Source organism: Esox lucius, chromosome 11 (genome assembly GCF_011004845.1).
Source record: "Esox lucius isolate fEsoLuc1 chromosome 11, fEsoLuc1.pri, whole genome shotgun sequence".
NCBI lineage: Eukaryota > Metazoa > Chordata > Actinopteri > Esociformes > Esocidae > Esox > Esox lucius.
In genome coordinates, this window is record NC_047579.1 from 28,707,401 (window position 1) to 28,727,713 (window position 20,313).

The 20,313-nt window shown below is 40.5% G+C and overlaps 2 protein-coding genes and 1 pseudogene across 3 annotated transcripts; all 3 read left to right on the forward strand.

Moving 5' to 3' along the window:
• The first annotated feature begins 392 nt into the window (after positions 1 to 392).
• On the forward strand, positions 393 to 3,861 carry selenow2a (selenoprotein W, 2a). The gene is made up of 4 exons (XM_010874196.4): positions 393 to 672; positions 908 to 1,005; positions 2,616 to 2,692; positions 2,777 to 3,861. The coding sequence occupies exons 1-4, from the start codon at positions 644 to 646 to the stop codon at positions 2,858 to 2,860; spliced, it is 288 nt and encodes a 95-aa protein (XP_010872498.3). The 5' UTR covers positions 393 to 643; the 3' UTR covers positions 2,861 to 3,861.
• A 1,026-nt stretch (positions 3,862 to 4,887) lies between these two features.
• Positions 4,888 to 7,346, forward strand: LOC105012989 (annotated as a pseudogene). The gene is made up of 4 exons (XR_828212.4): positions 4,888 to 5,027; positions 5,211 to 5,308; positions 5,460 to 5,536; positions 5,645 to 7,346. The product of XR_828212.4 is annotated as a migration and invasion enhancer 1-like (transcript).
• A 4,954-nt stretch (positions 7,347 to 12,300) lies between these two features.
• Positions 12,301 to 20,278, forward strand: slc4a1a (solute carrier family 4 member 1a (Diego blood group)). Its single transcript, XM_034295101.1, is given in 21 exon segments — positions 12,301 to 12,410; positions 13,580 to 13,666; positions 13,788 to 13,837; positions 14,384 to 14,487; positions 14,599 to 14,645; positions 14,758 to 14,923; positions 15,077 to 15,285; positions 15,386 to 15,428; positions 15,556 to 15,740; positions 15,897 to 16,104; positions 16,305 to 16,508; positions 16,608 to 16,756; positions 16,908 to 17,102; positions 17,288 to 17,533; positions 17,847 to 17,936; positions 18,080 to 18,246; positions 18,337 to 18,529; positions 18,531 to 18,565; positions 18,708 to 18,894; positions 19,112 to 19,285; positions 19,524 to 20,278. Coding segments are annotated over 20 exon segments (2,757 nt in total). The 5' UTR covers positions 12,301 to 12,410; positions 13,580 to 13,639; the 3' UTR covers positions 19,602 to 20,278.
• Positions 20,279 to 20,313: the final 35 nt, after the last annotated feature.

A 20,313-nucleotide genomic window follows, 5' to 3' on the forward strand; every position in this document is an offset into this window, starting at 1 on the left:
GCCCTGTGATACTGTTATGTTGTCCAGTCCATATATATTTACGCAACCTAGTTCAACTTCATGATTTCAGCCTGGTTTTTATTATTTAATGCCCTGCACAATATTCACATGAGGAAACCATCAGATTGGGTTAAAAGTTCTTATAAAATCTGTGTGGGAATGCATTTTATTACGCAGCCAATACGCAATGCTATCAGTGAGTAAAGACTTGTATAAAATGTATTCGACTACAACTGATTATATCAGTGTCCTCCAAAGCGACGTCCTTCACAGCAACAACCAATGAATAGCTCAAAAATATAGACGGGCAAGAATCGCTTTTGTTCAGGTAACGCCCCTTGGACACGAAACAATCAAACCATATTGCCATTACACCTACATTTTCATAACAAACGTCATGCTAACAATATTGGCCTGTACTAATCTTTAGTAGGATGGATTTTCATCTCGCTCCTCCCACAGCTGAGCTACACCAATTAAAAGCAGTTCTGCGTTGCTACCATTATCTTTTTCATATTTAGCTAGCTAGCAGTGCTTGCTAACATCCGTGTTACACATTGACCGCTTGCTACATTACGGTTACAGTGCACCTAGGCCCTAAGCAGCTTCCGATAACAAGTTGGAACGATCAGGCGTTGAAGTCATGCCTGTGCAAGTGAAAGTGGAATACTGGTATGCTTTGTTTACATTAACTCGATTATTATTACTTACTAGACCCTAAGCGTGCTACTACTAACGAGATGGCTAGCTGCAGCGGTACTGCGGTAGACATCTCTTCTAGATAATAGCATTGAATCAACTTTATAGAGCAGAGCTATGACTGGCTGCACCTGCATTTTAACGAAATACACTGAACCCAGAACTACCTTCAAGAATTTATTAATCACATGTTTTGTCTTTGTCTTAGTGGTGGGTGAGGGTACGAGCCCCGCTATCGGGAACTCGCCCGGGTTGTCACCCAGGAGTTCCCTGAAGCGGAGGTGTCAGGCTTCGTAGGAAGGCAAGGTAAGTTGTAACCCAGCGTTCATTTGACCTGCTTTGAAATAATTAATGGAATGACGCCGACGGTAATATTATTCACTATGGACAGATCGGGCTGTCACAATATGCGTTTGCCAACTTAACTCATCCCGCCTTGTACAATGAGGACGAGTTACGAGTGTGTGGTGTACGTTCCCTGCCACTGTAGTAGGAAGGATGTCTGATGTTATTTCCAATAGCAGACTAGTGAAGCCGATTGGGCGAAACCTAGAAAGCGCCAAACACTTGTGTTGGCACGTCCTAGCCTCTGAGATATTAGAAGCATAGATTCATATTTGGGTAAATACACTTACCGTGAGTGATTTGATGGCCTATGGAGTCATATTTCACAACGACATTATTCAAAGCGTTCCTAGCCTAGAATTGGCATTGTATACTTATGTATTGAAACTGTGCGTCCCGAGCAACAAATGCTGTCCACTGTCTGTTCTTTTGGCCATCTTAATTTCTCTTTCTTTGGCCATTTTGAGACAACTCTACCTAGAAGGTCAGCATCCAGTCGCCTCTTCACTGCTGATGTTGAGACTGGTGTTTTGCGGGTACTAGTTAATAAAGTTGCCAGTTGAGAATCTGTTAGGCATCTGTTTCTCAAACTAGACCCACTAATGTATTCGGCTCACTAGTGCACCGGGGCCTCCCAGTCCTTGTTCTATTCTGGTTAGAGCCAGTTTGTGCTGTTCTGTGAAGGGATGTGTAGGATTTTCAGTGTCTTGGCAATTTCTCACATGGTATAGCCTTAATTTCTCAGAACAAGAATAGACTGAGTTTCTGAAGAAAATACTGTTGGTTCTTGATAATGGTATGCCGTTTTCAGCTACAATAGTCATATAAAACATAAAAATGTTTTGACCTGTTTCTGAGCAATGTGATATTTTATGAACAACATTTTGAATACAAGGACATTTCTAAGTGACCTTAAACCAACGGTAGTGTATGTCTTGTTACTTAAATGTTGATTGCAAAATGACCTAGTGGAAGAGATGGGGAAACATGTGCACCAGACTTGGAATCCCTGGTAAAATGTGCCCACACACTGTCTTACTCACAATTTCAGAAGAAAATGGTCCACTCGGTCTGATCGCAATTGTTTTCTGAAATGGTGGGGGCACATTTTACCAGTATTCCAAGTCTCGTGCAAATGCCCAGAAGTCCTGGAAGTTCGCAATTCCCCATGGCCAGCTTTTTATTTTTTCTTGATGTCTTTTTGTTGGAGTATGATGTCAAAGTGGTCTCATAATTCCAGATACTCAGACACCCGCATAATCAAGTCTTCCATCGTGACCATAACAAGTTGTTTGTAAATCAACACAAACCCTGTCTCTTTTTGAGTTGGCCACCAGCCGGCAGCAAATCCAAAAATGGGCTGCTTTGCCTCTTGCAGCTGCTGGCAGGGTGGGGGTGACTGGCGTGCACACATTGAAAACAATAGGGGCGTCAGTGTTGGTGCTTGTAGGTGTAAACTCCCCTATCAGATGGCTCGCTTCGTTTTAATATTGTCGTTATGTACATTGTCTGAAGAATCAAACATGACATTGTTTTGCTTACTGACATGACTTCTTCTTTCGTTTCTGCAGGCAGCTTTGAGATTGAGCTCAATGGGCAAGTTGTCTTCTCAAAGCTTGAAACAAGTGGTTTCCCATATGAAGACGATGTAGGTTATTAACCTCTCATAGGCCTGACATTTTATCTTTCGACCTTGAACTGTCAGTAACGCAATATTTGTGATACTCTGCAGATCATGGACGTCATCCAGAAAGCTCATGACGGCAAGCCTTTTGAGAAGATCACCAAGAGCCAGCCTCCTTGTGTTATCCTGTAGATCTCCTCTCCCACACTCTCCCCTCTTGATGGCAGTCTGTTCATGTAAGGAATGTGTGATCTGATCATTGCCACTGTCATCCCTGCCTCAGCTATTGCACTAGCCAAGCATGAGAGGACATCTTTCTGCTGAAACAAGTTTAACAGGTTAGACTGGAACTCCTGAAGACATAGTACACCCATAGAGAACAGCCTGTCATCAGGTTATGTTGTCCCTCCCTCTGCCTGCTCCCATTGCGGTGTACCAGGATTTCTATGATTACTGTAGCCCAAAACTGAAATGTTACAGTATGATGACCCCAGTCCTGGTAGCACCTGTCTTATGGTACCAGACAAAGGGAGGGAAAAAGGGACGTGGTCGGGCACACAGGTTTATAAGATAGGGAATGCCCTGTTGTATTCCCAAAGCCTCATTTCCTTAGTACCAGTGGTAAAAAGGAGTTAGCAACTTTCCACCCTCTGTAAAAATCATTAAAGCTTCTTTGCATCATTTTTACTTCTGTATCATGTACCATACTATGATGTCAAAGGTGCTGCTAAATATTTGTTGACGTCAATTCATTGTTTGGCTGTTAATTGAATGTTTTATGAACTTGAATTTGCTGACTTTAATTATTTAAAGCAGGCTCAAGCTTATCCCTGTTTTGATTCCTTAGTTTAAGTTCTGTCATTGCTGTCTTTGAGTTTGTAAATTTCTTAATGTTGGAAGCTAAACACTAGTAACCCAAACATTCTGTGAATTTGCAATTGCATTCTGCCAAAGTTATGCAATTCCATTGGCTCCAGGGCTTTGATGATATTTTACTATTGGTGGAGCTGACCTCACATTAGATTAACCCATAGTCATTCTGAAGCCCACTTACTGGTCTGTCACTATTGCCACGTCACCATGTCTGTTTACTAAATGTTAGCTCTGATTTCGGTTTCTTTGACCCGTTTGCTGTCAATTATGTAACACATTGGGGGAACTTGTATAATAAAGTTTGTGACTATTTAACTCCATGAAGGCATTAAAGTGCTTTATTTAACACATTCTTCTACTTACACTCAGAAATGCCATGATAGACAATTTGTCAAAGGACTTTTTACAGTATGCGTTTTGTACACTAGAGGGTGCTGTATTGAACACCATCTGCATTTGGCGCTATGGTGTGTTACTCTGGTACACTGTTTGCTCATTATTGTGATTTTGATATGCCAACCCTGCTTGTGCTTAATTACTTAATTGTAACATGGCGCATCACTAGAGTATAAATGTTGCCATGTCTTTTTAGTGTGAGTGCTCTTACGCCTGGAAAAGGAATTTGGTACTAATCACGTCCATTATTCATATCTGATTTTACCATACCTAGGTAGCTACAGCAGCTCAGGTGTGTTATTCATGTTGGTCTCAGTAATTGCTCTCTTGATAATGCTCACTATGTGGAGAGACAGGTGTTTGTGTACTCCAGCTCCCCTCCTCCCCCCACAGACACATTCTGTAATGTCAACACAGCCAGCCCTGACAACCCCGAATAGCCATTGTAGTAAGAAATGTCTCTGCATCTCAAGTTTCAAAGATTAGCTCTGCTTAGGGGCAAAACTCCTGAAATATCCTGAATGTTTAGTCAAATGGAAATTACTATTCCAAATGTTCCTTCTTGAACATAAAATAGTATTTAAAGTAACCCCAACAATGGTGTTTTGTTCAACATACCCTTGCCATCTAATTAGGAATATACTCTGCAAAATGTAATGTTTCCATAGATTTCTAAGATCACATTTAGTGGAGATGTTGTATATGTATGTTTCTGTCTCAACCAAGGCAATGGAATGTAATACACAACGCATATAACACACTAGTCATAAAAGGCTTTCTTTGCTATTTAACCATTTCTAAAGAACAGGAAATAAATATGACTCCTATGCTGGATCATTGTATTGTTTTATCTTTTTGTTATTGTGATACCTGTAAAACATTTAACTACAACATGGTAACTGGCCCAACCCAACATGACTCAGTAAACCTGTAATCCCCATTTCATATTGCGCTTTCTTACCCCTCCCAACTCCGTCTGCAAAACAACACTCACACTTTGATTAAAGCACAATCAAGAAGAAAGGAGTGAGAAGTAGAATCTGAGACAAAGCTACAGCATGGGTGTCATGCAGATCAGGGTGGAATACTGGTAGGTTTACATGTATTTACATTTGTAAGAATGTGTTGTTTTTCTGAAGAGGATAATAGAAAATATCTGTTAAGGAAATATGGCAACTACCATTCCATTCAACTCCTAGGTTGATTCTGTATTTTGGCAACCAAAATATATTTTTAGATTTTCATCTCTGTGTTTGTTTTCAATTTTTTTTAGTGGCCAATGAGGGTATGAGCCCCGCTACAAGAAGCTTCAGCAGGCTATCGCTGCTGAGTTTCCTGAAGTGGAGGTGTCAGGTTTTGTAGGGAGAAAAGGTAAGCTTGAAACCCAAATGGCTTAGAGAAACAATCTTTTGTGTAAATAATGTAATAGTAATTCATTCTTGTAGTAAAATACTAGTTTTGTCTGCAGTTGTTGAACAAGTAAATTGTTTTGAAGATAAGTCTGATGCTGTTCTGTTTCCAGGCAGTTTTGAGTTGGAGATTAACAGCAGGCTGGTGTTCTCCAAACTGGAAACAGGTGGCTTCCCCTTTGAAAAAGATGTGAGTCTCGGTGGCTGGCTCTTGAAGATGTCCACTTCTGCCTGTTTGTTTACATGACTAAAATTGACACAAATGATTTAAACATTTTCAATGCTTATGTCCCTTCAGGTCAGGGACGCTATCCAGAACACCTATGATGGCAAGCAAGTGGAGAAGTGGACCAAATCCCGCCCTCCATGTGTCGTTCTTTAGATCAGACCTACGCTGCTGTCTGTCACCACTTACACATCAGACTCATGTATCTGGAGATCTGCCGTCAGGCTAGGTGTCTTCTCTCTCTGCCTGCTCCCATTGCAGTGCTCCAGGACTTCTATGATTACTGTAGCTTAAAACTGAGATGTTACGGCATGATGGCCCCAGTCCTGGTAGCTCCTGTGTTATGGGACCAGACAAAGGAAGACAACGGCGAGACTGGTGGTGGGTGGGACTTCCAAATCTTCCTTGCTTATTTGTTTAAAGCATTGTCATCTGCCAGACGAAAAACATGTATATTGGAGCTGCTGAAGCTGGTTTCTGGTTGTCTTATTCTGCACTTGATCAGACTGTGTTGACCTACAGTACTGTAACTGATCCTTTGAAAAACTTTTTTTAAAGTATAAAATACAAACGTTTTCAAATGTATGTTCACTAGAACTGGTCAGATGAGATGATTCTTTTGTTCTAGTAATGAAGGCCACTTCCCACTGTCCAGTCTGCTATAATAACAAGACATAATCCAAGGTTTAATTATAACTGCTGAGTACTGTTAATAATTACCTAATATGTCTTCCTTTCTGACCCACCTGTTAGCCAGGGCATGCAACCATAGAAATGTATAGAGGTATAAACTTGGATGTTACAAGTTTTAGCATAGACATTGCCTTTGACAGTTTCCACCATTTTAAAGTCACGTAATTGGGTTTCACATTTTTCTTTTTCTTTTTTATATTTTCTGATTAAAAATGTTCTATACAAAGTCTAGCCATCAATCCCAAACAAACCCATTTCCCAAACTTGCTCCGATGGCCCTTTGTTGTCACGTTGCAGACAACTCTGAGGCATAGACAGTGACCAGGGGCTAAACAAAGCCATCAGCTTTTGTACCCACTTATAATGATGCAATTGATTTTGCATTTTTAAACAGTAGAATCATCTTAAAATTAAACAAATGTACATATTTTATAATCAGGCAATGCCTATCCATTATTGTGTTTATAATTGCTCAAAGAAAAAATTTAATGGTGCCTCCTAATGAGCTGTAATATTTTAAATGACTGTACTAGGTTGTTTGGCTTCACGAGGGTGTAATCCAGAGAGATAATAACTTGGTGCTTCTAAGCTGGTACCGTTGCAGCCCCTCTACAAGTGGCCTCTAAGGATCAAAGAAGATCTAATAATTTGTTCACACTTACAACCTTAATTCTTAAATAAGTTTTGTCAAATACAAGCGAAAAGTTAACAAATAAGATTTGCATGTGTTCAGACAGCCATAATTTCTGGATATTGCTCTCTTAGTTATCATACCAACAATTGGTGTGTGTGCAGTGGTGTAGGTTAATTGTTGTTAGGACTTATTTTGAATGTTACAATGACAACAACAGTGCTTGCCATTATAGTTTCAAATGATAATCTAGCTGCACTTTCCAGCCCACATAGGTTAAGATGATAAACATTTCAAAATTAAACTTCAAACTAGAACAGTAAAGAGGCTAGTTACCTGTTTTAATTGCTAACTAACAAATTTGTTTGTAAAGAATAAAAAATGTAGTAAACTTTGCAAACTGTGAACAGAGTAGTTAGTTAGCAAGAAGACATGGCATATAACCATATAGAGACTAAGTTTATCTGGTTAGAAGGACTTAGTAACTCATTTGAACGACTTAGTATTTTGTTTGAATGACTTTGTAAAAATAAAATGATGAAAAAATGTAATGTTGGAATTTTTTTGCTAATTCGTTCAAACAAGATACTAAATCGTTCAAATTAGATAATCATTAGTATGTCTAATTAGGCCAAATTCATTAATAGTTCTTTGAAACCCTAAAGCAAACCCCTTGAACTCCAAAGCATTAAGTCAGAACAGTGAGCAACTTGCTGAATGGTAGCACGATGGCATGAGGTGAGGGTGCATCAAGTGTGCCATGACATTTAGCTCAAATTACAAAACATTGTATGTAATTCAAAACAGGATTGTCCCATAAATGTTCAATCCAGGCAACATTACAACCAATAAAAGTTGCAAAAACAAAACCTTTAATCAGGTAGTCTTGTTTAAGTTTTAAATTGACCTTTATTGACCTAAGCCTTGCTCAATAGTTGTGACCAATAGCAGTTAGTATACTAATTCACAGCCTAAAAACCCTCTGCTATTCAAAACGAACGCACTGCCGTGCTTATGTAAACTGAGCACTAGTCCACTGTCGTCTTTAGAATATGGCTACTGCATCATTTCACCTTTCTATACAACAAATATTTTTTGGACCTTGATCAAAGATTCTTGGCTAATATGGAAACACCCGGACAAACATTATTGAATCAAATAGGTCAGTTATTTTACCCAGAGCCATTATGTATAACAATTGGAGCTGCAGTGTGCGGAGTCTATGAATCTATTTTTTCTGTGTGCATGTTTGTAGTCAAAGTAGCCCATCCATAATCACCAGTACATCCAGAGAAAATAGGCTGGTCTGTGCAGATTAATAACCACTGTATTAACTTAACACAAATCCCTATAGAAATAAGTTTGTAATGTTTGATTGCTTTGATTGTTTTGTAGGCTAGTTCACGCTAATAAGGGATGAATGTATATGTATATTATAGTGATGACACGTGGCTGGTTCTAGGTTTCTCTTTAAATAAATGTCTTTTTTATAATCCTGAAAACGGTCATCTTGGTGGTTCTTGTGTTCAATTTATTTGTTCTGTTTAGTGTGAACATTGTCATTGATTGCAATCAAAGAACGATGGGCTGTAGCAATTATTACATGGCCTTGTAATGCTGCTGCATAATGAATTTGGTGTAATTAGACATTGTAATGATTATCTCGTTTGAACCACTTAGTATCTTGTTTGAACGACTTAGCAAAAAAAAAAAAATCCCCATAATGTTTATACTAAATCGTTCAAACGAGATACTAAGTCATTCAAACGAGATACTAAGTCTTGCAAACGAGATACTAAGTTGCTCAAACAAGATAAACTTAGTCTCTGCCTTGGGTGTCAGGGCTTCCGTAGGAATCAGATGTAACAGATTACAAACCACCTATGTCTATCGTCTTAAATTTGTCTTGAAATAATTTATTGACATCTATTCTGAAAATGTTTCCACAAATTGGTATTTTGACCAAATTAAGTCTTGTAACATTAGAACATTTCCAGAACCAATCTGAAGTGTCAAAAGAACATTTACGTTAACAAAAATATCTGAATTGGCCTCCCTGTGTAAATGTGGCATCCTGCACAAGAGGGTGCTATATTCAATGTCATTGTTTTCTGTTAGAGTTGTATTTATAACTGATATACTGATATTATTTCAATCATTTGTTTTGTCACCGGTCAAATAAAATTTATTCCCATCAGATCATGTTGAGAGCTGATTTGTTTTGCCAAGTGACCGGCTAGTGAGAAGGGGGAAAAGCAAACCGAATTTGTCTGCTTGTTTAAATGGAGCTTAACTGACCTTAAACTGCTTTAAAAAAAAACTGTAATTCTGCGGAAAGATAATAGAATTTTTTTTTTCAAATATATAACTGGATTCTACAGATTGTTTTGCATTGTGTATTATTAGTTTGCCCCTTTTACTAAATGTATGGTTTATACTTAGACCTATTCTACATTTCAGCTCCTTGAGTGGTTGGTGTCTGCCACTGTGAATAGGTGGGTCCGGATTATAGGCTCTGGTTAGCAGTGATAATTAATGACAGCCAGTTTGCCCTGGGGCTGATAGAGCCTATCGTATGGGTCTATGGACTCTGCAGTGATCTCTCCACTTTGTGTCCTACTCTAACATCCATATTGTGCCGCACAATTCCCCAATGAATTTAAGCATTCAAAATGAGCTCTGTGTAATTCATATATGATAAGATTACTATGTTGAACCTCCTTCATTCCAGTCACCAGTAACTTGTAATATCTTGGTGAAATATTGATGTGTTGTTGGTTTACAATGGAGTTGTCATGTTAGAGGGGATTCCATTCCTGCAGTAGTTTGATCAATTAGAAAACTGTTACAAGAAAGCAATCAGCAAACAATCACTGTTTCAATATTGACTATATTACTTATCAGATACGTTGAATATTTCACCTTTCATTATGGTAGCTAATTGGTAACGTAATATCCTAAGATTTTAGATAACGCATAGCAAGGGATCAAGATTGATTGCAAAAACAATATGTTTAATTAATTATAAAACGTCTATTACACAACAAAATGTAGATCTCTGAATACAGTCACTGCATACAGACACCCAGAAATGTACTGGTAGTGCTAGAAAATGGACATTATACACAATAAGGACAGACTACACAAGATCTAGTTGACTTACCATACAACGCTTTGTGAAGGTATTTATACTTATGTAATTCTGTCATATTAGTGAATTAGTGGTACATAAAAATGTTTGTTCGGCATAAAGTTGGGAATTTGTGTTTAGGGGAAAAAATTCATTATGTTGCTTGCATAGGTAATCAACTCCCACATATTTGTATTTGGTATAGCCACCTTATGTTGCAATGGCTTTAAGTCTTTTGAAGTAAGTATATACCAGCTTTTCATTATTTTGGTCCATTCTTCTTGGGAGATTTACTTCCTTTAATTGTAACAAGATGTCTAGTCCCTGCTGATGACATGCATCCCCACACCCTGATGCTGCCACCACCATACTTCAGCATAGGAATGGTGTGTATGGAGGCATGTGCAGCCACACAAAGCCCTTTCAGTTTTAGTCAAAAAGCTGTATCTTGGTCTCATCTGACAACAAAAACAATTCCCACATTGCATCACATGGGTCATTCTTTTCTGATTTCAAATGGTACCTTTGTAGGAACAGCTTTATTCTTGCCACCTTCCAATACAGGATAGTTTTATGCATAGCTCTTGGTATGATTGATTGGTGCACCATTACTCCACTGTGAACATATTTCAGTAAAAGTAAAAAAACCTTGCAATAATTGGTTTAGAGTTGCAGTGTTGTCAGTGGTTCTTAACATTTCAGTGTACTATGAGTTATTCAGTTATATGTAATAATTGCTCAGGGGTTTGAAGACTTTCCCAAGGCACTGTATCTTTCTATACAACACGTTTTAGGTGTTGTAAGAAATTCACCAAATCATCAAATGTTCACAACAAGTGCATAACCATATAATTTAGCTAACATAATTTAAAAAGGTCAATAGCTTAAACACAATGTTTTCAAAGCAACAGCCCCACTGCTGCAGTAAGAGCTAGCACAATGGGCGTTGTCCATCGCTTATCTAATATGCCCTCTGTCACTGGTACGGATGAACACACTGTCATACTTCTAAATGCCCAATTCACAATAAAACAAATGATTGAACTTCAATTGAGTCCTGACAAGAATGGTGGTGGTGCATTAATAACAGTTTAATGTTCAGTTACAGCGGTTGTTGTGTGCTTACAGGAGATGTTTATTGATTTCCACTTACCACAAATAAAATGAAAAATCCAACAAGCATTGATTCATGCTTTTAATACCGGGATATGTATTTGTTTTGTTATTACATGGGCCAGCAGTTGCTGTAGTGTGAACTTTCCTGGAGGAGGAAGGTTCACAACATAAAGCACCCAAAGAAAAGCTGGAGAAATGCTTCATACATGCATTCATACACAAATGCAGATACTGTAAGCTTTCTTTTGTAGAAATAAAGCAAATTAAAATATATTGTTTCTAACTGTTCATCTCATTCAAAACCAGGATGGATGTTCCTCTCCAGTTTCCCAGAGGTATAGCACAGCTCTTCCCTTAAGTCTTGCATCCAGGTCTTACCTCCACCATCAACTATCTCTTTATTTGTATACATTCACTATTCATTTATTTCTATGCATGTTGCTGTCATGAGTATCTTGTGTTTGACAACCAAATTAAGACCCAAATGACCCAATTAAGACCCTAATCACGATGGATCTGATGGTCTGCACTTCAGTCCACAGTGGAATGGGTTCAGAACCAGCGCCAGGACGAAATTACTGACGGGGAAGTAAAAAATGGCTAGGGTTTTTTTTTCTTTCTGTAGCTATTTTTCTATAAGGTATTTAAAACCTAATCTGGGGGGGGGGCATTAAATACATCTGTGGTGCCGGGCCTGGATGGGTTATGTCATACAGTAAAGCCCATGCAATGTCAGAGGATGCCCTATCACAAGATTGGCAGCTCTTAATGGAAAGTTTCATTTTATGATAAAACCATCTGAGGCGCATCATAGTGGGGGAATCCCTCCATTCATAGAAGGAAATCCTCTGTACATAAAAATTATGATGTCAGAGGTCAAGATGCTCGCCTCCTGATAGAGTGCCCCCTTTGGATAGCCCCCTGGCAGGGGGAAGCTGGGCCTGTCGGTCCATACAGGTTGGTTTCTCTCCCCTCTTGGCCCCGGTCCAAACAGGGAGGGCGGAGGGGAGGGCTGGTGTATCCCCGGCCCAAGGTGGGCCACATCGATAGGGCTGTTTGTCTATAACGCAGGTCTTATCTCCCCATCCCTTTGGGCACAGAGCGTAATACAACATTTCTTGGGCCGACGTATTTTCAAATGGGTGTTCCCCTCTCTTTCCCTTTGACTTTCCGCCAGCGCCAGGTCACTCTATCGTTGAGTACGTATACGTTCGCAGCCATCAACCTTCTCCTACGGCCAGAGACCAGGCTGGATCACCTTGGTGCAGGTAAGGTCGTGGCCTCCATGGCCAGGGGTCCGTTACTGGGGTCCGTCACTGAGGGGGCTAGGTCATTGGGGTTGAGGGGTTACAGGTGAGAAAGGGTAAGGATTTGAATGGAGCATGTTACATGCAATGGTATGTAACTTTACTTAAACTTGTGTATTGTTTGCGGGCTGTTATGTTTTAAATAACAGCCAGCATCAAAATGATACCTATCTTGATCAATTTAGCAAATGAAAATTGAATTTCGCTTTGTTACCTGCTCATCTCAACTTAGTGGTTTACGAAAATGTCAGAGTCAGTGTCTCAGTGATTAAGGCGGTAGTGAACATTGTCTCATCTATCCAGCAGCATATGTTATCATTTAAAACAAATGTTACCTTGTATTTGTAATCAACATCGTTCTATGTATATTTGGAGCCCTAAATATTATGAACACTTTCTGCATCTTACTGCCAGTCATTTAAATTCTGTTTACTGTATTGGGAACAGATGTTTTAATATTGTACAAAATAGCTGTAATATTGAGGTGTAATATTGTAAATTGCTGTACTAAACGACAGAAGCAATAGATTGTCTCGCCTCATGAGGGTGTAACCCGGAGAGATAAGACCAAGTCTCCAACTCAAACTACAACAAGGCTGTCACAACGGCTGACTCATGTTAAGGCTCACGTCTCATTGGGGCTGTGACACAAGATGACAGTATCTTGATTAAGGGCCCCTCAAAATGTGCAATGTGTGCACTAATAAGGCTTTCTTACACATTGTGACTAACTTGGCCTTGGGTATGATGCAACTGTAATTGAGCCTGTGGTATTCCTATACAGGAGCAGCGCCATACGTCCCAAATCAACACCTCCCACAAAATAGCAAAATAAGGAAGGTTAAAGGTCAAAGAGTAAGGTCTTATTCAATGTCATTTCGGAATATTGTTCAGAGGAAAACCCCTTATAGCAATAATGCAAGTCTTTATTCATGATTGTCGACAGTTGGTGACCAGATGTGTATGACTGGTTTACTGGTAGCAAAATGCTTGTATTTCTACTTCCTAATACTGCATTAAGAAATAAAATAAAACAACAAACAATATAGTGAAGTGTGTGTGTGTGTGTGTACAAGAGAAAAAATTATAAATAGTGTTTGTGTTTTTAACAATGTGCATTTCCATTGCAGGGTATGTACAAACATTGCTGAAAGTGTAAGGACAAACTAAGCAAGCACTGAAACACTCCAATGGAGAACAATCTGTCTTTTGGAGAGGTATAAAAGACAGCTTTTGAGATGGGAAAATATGAAGTGTTAATTCAAAGTATTTATATTCTGCTACAACAGTTTATTATAATAACGTCTTGCTCTTGCTCCATATTTATTTTTCATCTAGGATGGCATGTCCTATGAGGAGGAGAGTGCCTTCCCTTCTCCAATCAGGTTGTGAGTGCTTTCTCCTAAACAAATATAACAACATTGGCATTACCTTCACCACCAAATGAAAACACTATTACGAGAAAGGATTTGGATGATGGTCTACCTTTTACTTCGTAAATGCTGCTGCAATCAAGTGATTGCCTTAAATATTTTTGAATAATCACTAGGCCTTCTGTACGTTGTGAAACAACACCACCCCCCACTGGTTAAAGACAGAATTATGTTCTTATCTGAGAAAATAGGACTGATAGTGCAACGCCTCTGCCTCTTACTGAAGTGATTATCTCTGCTAACACAACTTGGGAATGGCTTTGACTCTAGAAAAAATTAAAACTAGAGGCTTTTGATGCCACCTTTTGTCCAGAACACAAAATACAAGGCCTACAAGTGTATGGATAGATGATATGTTTTCCTCCCAAAATGGCTAATGACTCTCTCTGTCAGGGGGCTGACATAAGGAGCACAGCAAGGTCTGTTGTCCTTTAGACATGGTAAGATGTGGACACACGCATCCCCAACCCCCATCATCAACTTCCCTCTCCTCTTCCCCAGGACCCCCCCGGGCCACAGTGGCAGCTATGACCTGGAGCAGAGCAGACAGGATGAGGGGAGCACCCAGGCTGTCCAGACCGTCCACATTCAAGCCGACCCCGAGGGTGAGCGTCAAACACCCACCGACACTCTCGCAACACCCCTCTGTACGGCACCCTTGTAGTAAAACACATTGTCTCAGAGCTAGGACTTGACAGTACCTCACTGTATTTCAGCCTGTCTGAACATAAATACCAACGCCAACACCAGAGGAGACGCTCAGGTAAGCCTCATTAGGGCTATAGCTTTGAACAAATGGATCCTTAGTACATACAATAACTGGACATTTTGAACCTGAGCATGACATTGTGTGTGTGTGTGTGTGTGTGTCTTAGGCCTATGTGGAACTGAATGAGCTCATTGGCAACAGCTGGGAGGAGACTGGCCGCTGGGTGGGCTATGAGGAGAATCTCAACCCAGCCACTGGTGTTTGGGGCCCCTCCCATGTGCCCTACCTCACCTTCAAGAGTCTTATCCAGGTCCGGAGGTTCATAAGCACAGGTGACTATCTGGGAAAATGTCCCTTTTGCACATAATTTGGACGATTACATGAGGATGTCATTCAGAGACAATACGTCCCTGTGATTTCCATACCAAGTGTGAGACAGCAACAATCCAAGTTTGCCCAATCCTAGTCCCTCTGTCTGTGTTTAGGTGCCATCATCCTGGACCTGCAGACCAGTAGTCTGTCTGGGGTAGCGGAGAAGATAGTGGACGAATTGCAGAGCAAGGGAGAGATACGTCCCACTGACAGAGAAGGCCTGCTGAGGGCTTTACTGCAGAGACGCAGTCAGTCTGATGGAGCTGTATCTCCACCCACCGGAGTGGACATCCAGATGCAGACCTTCTCGGTTACGAAACAGGTAACACTGGGGTCTACTGTGTATCTTAATATTAATCCAACAGTCCATGGTTCATTCAACCTGTTTCTTGAATATCATCTTATTAACTGTTGCTTTTCAGAGAGATACAACTGATCGTGTGGAAGCCTCCATTGTCCTCTCAGGTAAGTAATTTGTGAAAAGCAGAAATAAAAATTAGCTCCAGCTGGATACACTGTCCGATTTGCTATTTAAAATGTATGACAAAGACTCTGGCGACCGAGTAACAGAAGCTAAATGTGTGTGTTCAAGGGTTGGTGGAGTCCTTGGATAAGCCGGTCGTGGCCTTCGTCAGGCTGGAGGACTCAGTGGTGATGGAAGGGGCCCTAGAGGCCCCAGTGCCAGTGCGTTTTGTCTTTGTGTTGGTGGGCCCCAGCCAGGGAGGGCTGGACTACCATGAGAGTGGCCGTGCGATGGCTACCCTAATGGCTGACTGGGTGAGTGAAAGGACAGCAGAGAGGGATTAGACTTCTACAGGCCAGGGAGAACAACGGGTTGGGAAACGTGTGGCTAAGATGAATGATGGCGCCTACATTAATTATTCTGTGTTCTATAGCAGCTGTCTGTCTTCTCACCTTGTTTGGGTCCTACAGGTCTTTAGTCTGGAGGTTTTCCTGGCCAAAAATGATAAGGAGGTTACAGATGCCATCGCTGATTTCATGGACTGCAGCATCGTCATCCCGCCCACTGAGATTCAGAACGAGAGCATGCTCCAGCCAATCATTAACTTCCAGAAGAAGATGCTAAAGGACAGGCTCCGCCCCACTGACACCCGAATCATGTTTGGTCACGCGGACAAAGGTCAGTGACACACAATGACCCTGTGTTTGTAACTCTGTATTTAGAACTAATATACATATAAAACTGTTTGTTCCACTCTGTTTGTTTTACGTATGTTAGGGTCTACATTTCTCTTAACTATTGTATTCCCAAAAAATGTATTGATGTTTTACAAATCTGCTGATTTTGAGTATATTTTGGGGGGGTTTGTTTGTGTCAAGCAGGTGTGGCTGAGGAGGAGCCCAGAGAAGACCCCCTGGCCCGAACAGGCTATCCCTTCGGTGGGATGATTAAAGACATTAAGCGTCGGTACCGCCATTACCTCAGTGACTTCACAGACGCACTCAACCCCCAAGTCCTAGCCGCCGTCATCTTCATCTACTTCGCTGCCTTATCCCCTGCCATCACCTTCGGAGGCCTGCTAGGTGAGGTTACGACTCGGAGAGGCGCATCATGAAGTGCTCAGGACTACTGACACCAGGTCAACATGATGTTAATGTCTCTCCCCTGACGTTTGTCCCCAGCGGATAAGACGGATCAAATGATGGGGGTGTCTGAGCTGATGATATCCACCTGCATCCAGGGCATCATCTTTGCCTTCATTGCAGCCCAGCCTACACTTGTGATAGGCTTCTCTGGACCACTGCTGGTGTTTGAAGAGGCCTTCTATGGGGTATTCACACTTAAAGAGTCCTAGCTCTGACCACTGAAAACAATAGGCCACCACTGTTTATGATCATCTAGATATGTCATATAAGACATGACAATATAGTAATTTACAGTACATCATTAACATGAAGCATTTTTGACAATCCTTTGTCTAGTTTTGCAAGAGCAATGGGATGGAGTACATTGTGGGCCGTATCTGGGTGGGCCTGTGGCTGGTGATCATTGTGATACTCATAGTGGCACTTGAGGGCAGCTTCTTGGTCAGATTCATCTCCCGCTTCACCCAAGAGATTTTCTCCATTCTCATCTCCCTCATCTTCATCTACGAGACCTTCAGCAAGCTCATCAAGGTATACCACCTAATCCCCTCACATCCGCCTAAACATTTCCACTCATCTCTCATCCAAATCATTTCATACCTTATTTCCTCTTTTGTTGTTATTTTATTATTATATATTATTTATTTTATGTTATTTCTTCTGGTCCTCTGCTGCGGACTCACCTACATAACTACTTTTTTTCTCTTTATATTCAGATTTTCAAAACTCACCCCCTGATTCTGAACTATGAGCACCTAAACGACACCCTGGAGAACCCTTTCCACCCGGTGATCAAGGAGCACGTAGAGTTCCATGATGATGGCAACACCACAATGCATGAGATCATCCATGAAAGAGCCTACCCCAACACAGCCCTGCTTTCTATGTGTCTTATGTTCGGCTGTTTCTTCATTGCATACTTCCTCCGGCAGTTCAAAAACGGCCACTTCTTACCTGGACCGGTAACTATAGCAATATTTATTAAGAAGATGTCTGATTTCTTTCATTGCATTTTATGCTTTCTTGTTCCTGCTGCAGCAATATATGTGCACCAAAGGGAGCAATTTAGATCAATGTACCACTGTACACCTGACGCTATAGCTGTTTTTCAACAGTAATGATTATATGAGCAAAGCCAAAATGTAACAACCTGGAACGTATATGTTTCTATAGTGTTGAAGACAGATTTATCAATATAGGGTATTTAGAGTAGGATAGGCCTCCAACGGTGTTCTGTGAGTGATAGCTTTCACTTAACATATTTCCCATCTTCAGATTCGTCGTATAATTGGGGATTTTGGTGTACCCATCGCCATTTTCTTCATGATCGCTGTGGATATCACAATTGAGGATGCCTACACTCAGGTTAGTAATGTATAGGTGTCGTATTATTGCCTTGATTAAATGGAGATCCCTTTGTATTACATATTACACTTTCTCAACTGTTTCATATGAAAAGTTCCATTTGGAAATAGATTAAATAAATCTTTATTTTGTGTTTGGTCTAGAAACTGGTTGTGCCCAAGGGTCTTGAAGTAACCAAGCCCAGCGCTAGAGGTTGGTTCATCAACCCCATGGGAGAGAAGAAGGCTTTCCCCATCTGGATGATGGGGGCATGTTGCGTACCAGCCTTGCTGGTCTTCATCCTAATTTTCCTTGAGTCCCAGATTACTACGTGAGTAACAATCTTCATATCAGCCTAACATCTGTCTCCACAGTCTTTTCGAAACCCCTGAACATCATCTCATTATTTGACCTCTACAGGACTGATTGTGAGCAAACCAGAGAGGAAGATGGTGAAAGGCTCTGGTTTCCATCTGGACCTGCTCATCTTGGTCACCATGGGGGGACTGGCCTCCCTGTTTGGGGTACCATGGCTGAGTGCCGCCACTGTGCGTTCTGTCACCCATGCCAATGCCCTTACTGTCATGTCCAAGGGGCCCAAGCCTGAGATCGAGAAAGGTGCTGGAGCAAAGGGTCAGCGGTATGCTGGTGTTCTGTCATGGTTGGTAAGTGCCACCATATAGGCTAGCTGAGAACATCAGAGCTGTCCGCAATGACTACCGACTTTTGTGTCAAGATTGTTTAAAGTAGAGGTTAGCACATTCCTTTGTTGATCTCCTTAACATTTTGGAGATTCCTGCTTTTCCCAGGTGTTTCTATTCTCTTGGAGCCCATCCTGAAGATGATTCCGATGACAGCTCTGTTTGGGATCTTCCTCTACATGGGTATAACCTCACTGAGTGGAATTCAGATGTGGGAACGCATACTCCTGCTTATTGTACCCAGAAAATATTATCCGCCAGAAGCCTATGCTCAAAGGGTATGTTATATCTGTATTCCCCACTCTCCACGCTTTCTGTTTCATCATTAAACATGGTATAAGTATGAGTCATAACATAGACAATTCCTTAACAATAACACACTGTTGCAATGGCAACGTAATTCTCTGAGTACGCACAAATAACTTTGTATTGTATATTTAACACATCCCGTTTACAGGCCATGTCTTAAACCTCCTTTCTTCTGTATTACTACAGGTTAGTACTATGAAGATGCACTTGTACACAATGATCCAGGTGGGGTGTTTGGCAGTTCTCTGGATAGTGAAGATGAGCCCCTTCTCCCTGGCTCTGCCCTTTGTCCTCATCCTCACCATCCCCCTGCGCATGGTCCTCACTGGAACACTCTTCACTAAAATGGAAATTAAATGTGTAAGTGACACAAAACATGTTGTAATATGATCCACACAGGCTAATTAATATGCCATGGGTTTCGGGCCTGGTGCCAGATAATTACCTTTTAGCTGTTGATTTTTAGTTCAGTCTCATTTCAATTGGTCAATTTATCCTTCAAATCCTTTAAGTCCAGGACAAATCCTGTCTCAGCTAAATCAGAGTCACACTAGCCCTGCAAACTGATTGTTTCTCTAATGAGACTGTCCTGTTGCAGCTGGATGCTGCTGATGCCAAGGTGACATTTGAAGAAGAGCCAGGAGAAGACATGTACAACGAGTCCCCACTGCCATAAACACCTGGAGACAACCTTTCCACCACTCAACTCGCTGTGAGGATCCAGTGAACCTAAACAAATCTTTAACAGTGACGCAGTGTCCTAACACATTTATAACACATTTATTTGTACGGTATGTGCCTTAAAAAACTATCCTTTAGGAAAATGCAATTGTAACCAACTGTCCTTAATCATTGCAATTAGGTATTTTGTGTGCCAGGGTAAGAATTTGATTTTTAATTAGCCATATTCTAATTGAGCACACCAAAGATTGTCCCATTAATTTTAGCTAGATTAACTGGTATATTATAACACAAAAGTGTTTGTATGGGACTGTTATTGTAGCCTTTTTTTCCTGTATTTTTATACCATAGTTAAATTATTCTCCTTTGTTAGTTATTACAGCTTGGTTTTATGCTTTATTGTGATGAATTATGTCTGTTTATTGAATGAAATGATCATGTAGACCTTTTATTTTTGTTATTGCTGCATAGTTTAGTCACCAGCAAATCATAAAAGTATGAGTATGGTAGTAAAATCAACATAGTTTTATTTTTGGATGTCTCATTCATAGCATTTAATATTAAATATCACCTCAGGATGTAAGCCCAATGCTTTCAGGTTTGCAAAAGTAGGAATTAGTATATATTATTTCCTGTATTAATTGTACCAATATTAAAAATGTGAATGAGAAATGTGTAAATATGGCAAATGAATCATATCAAGAAGA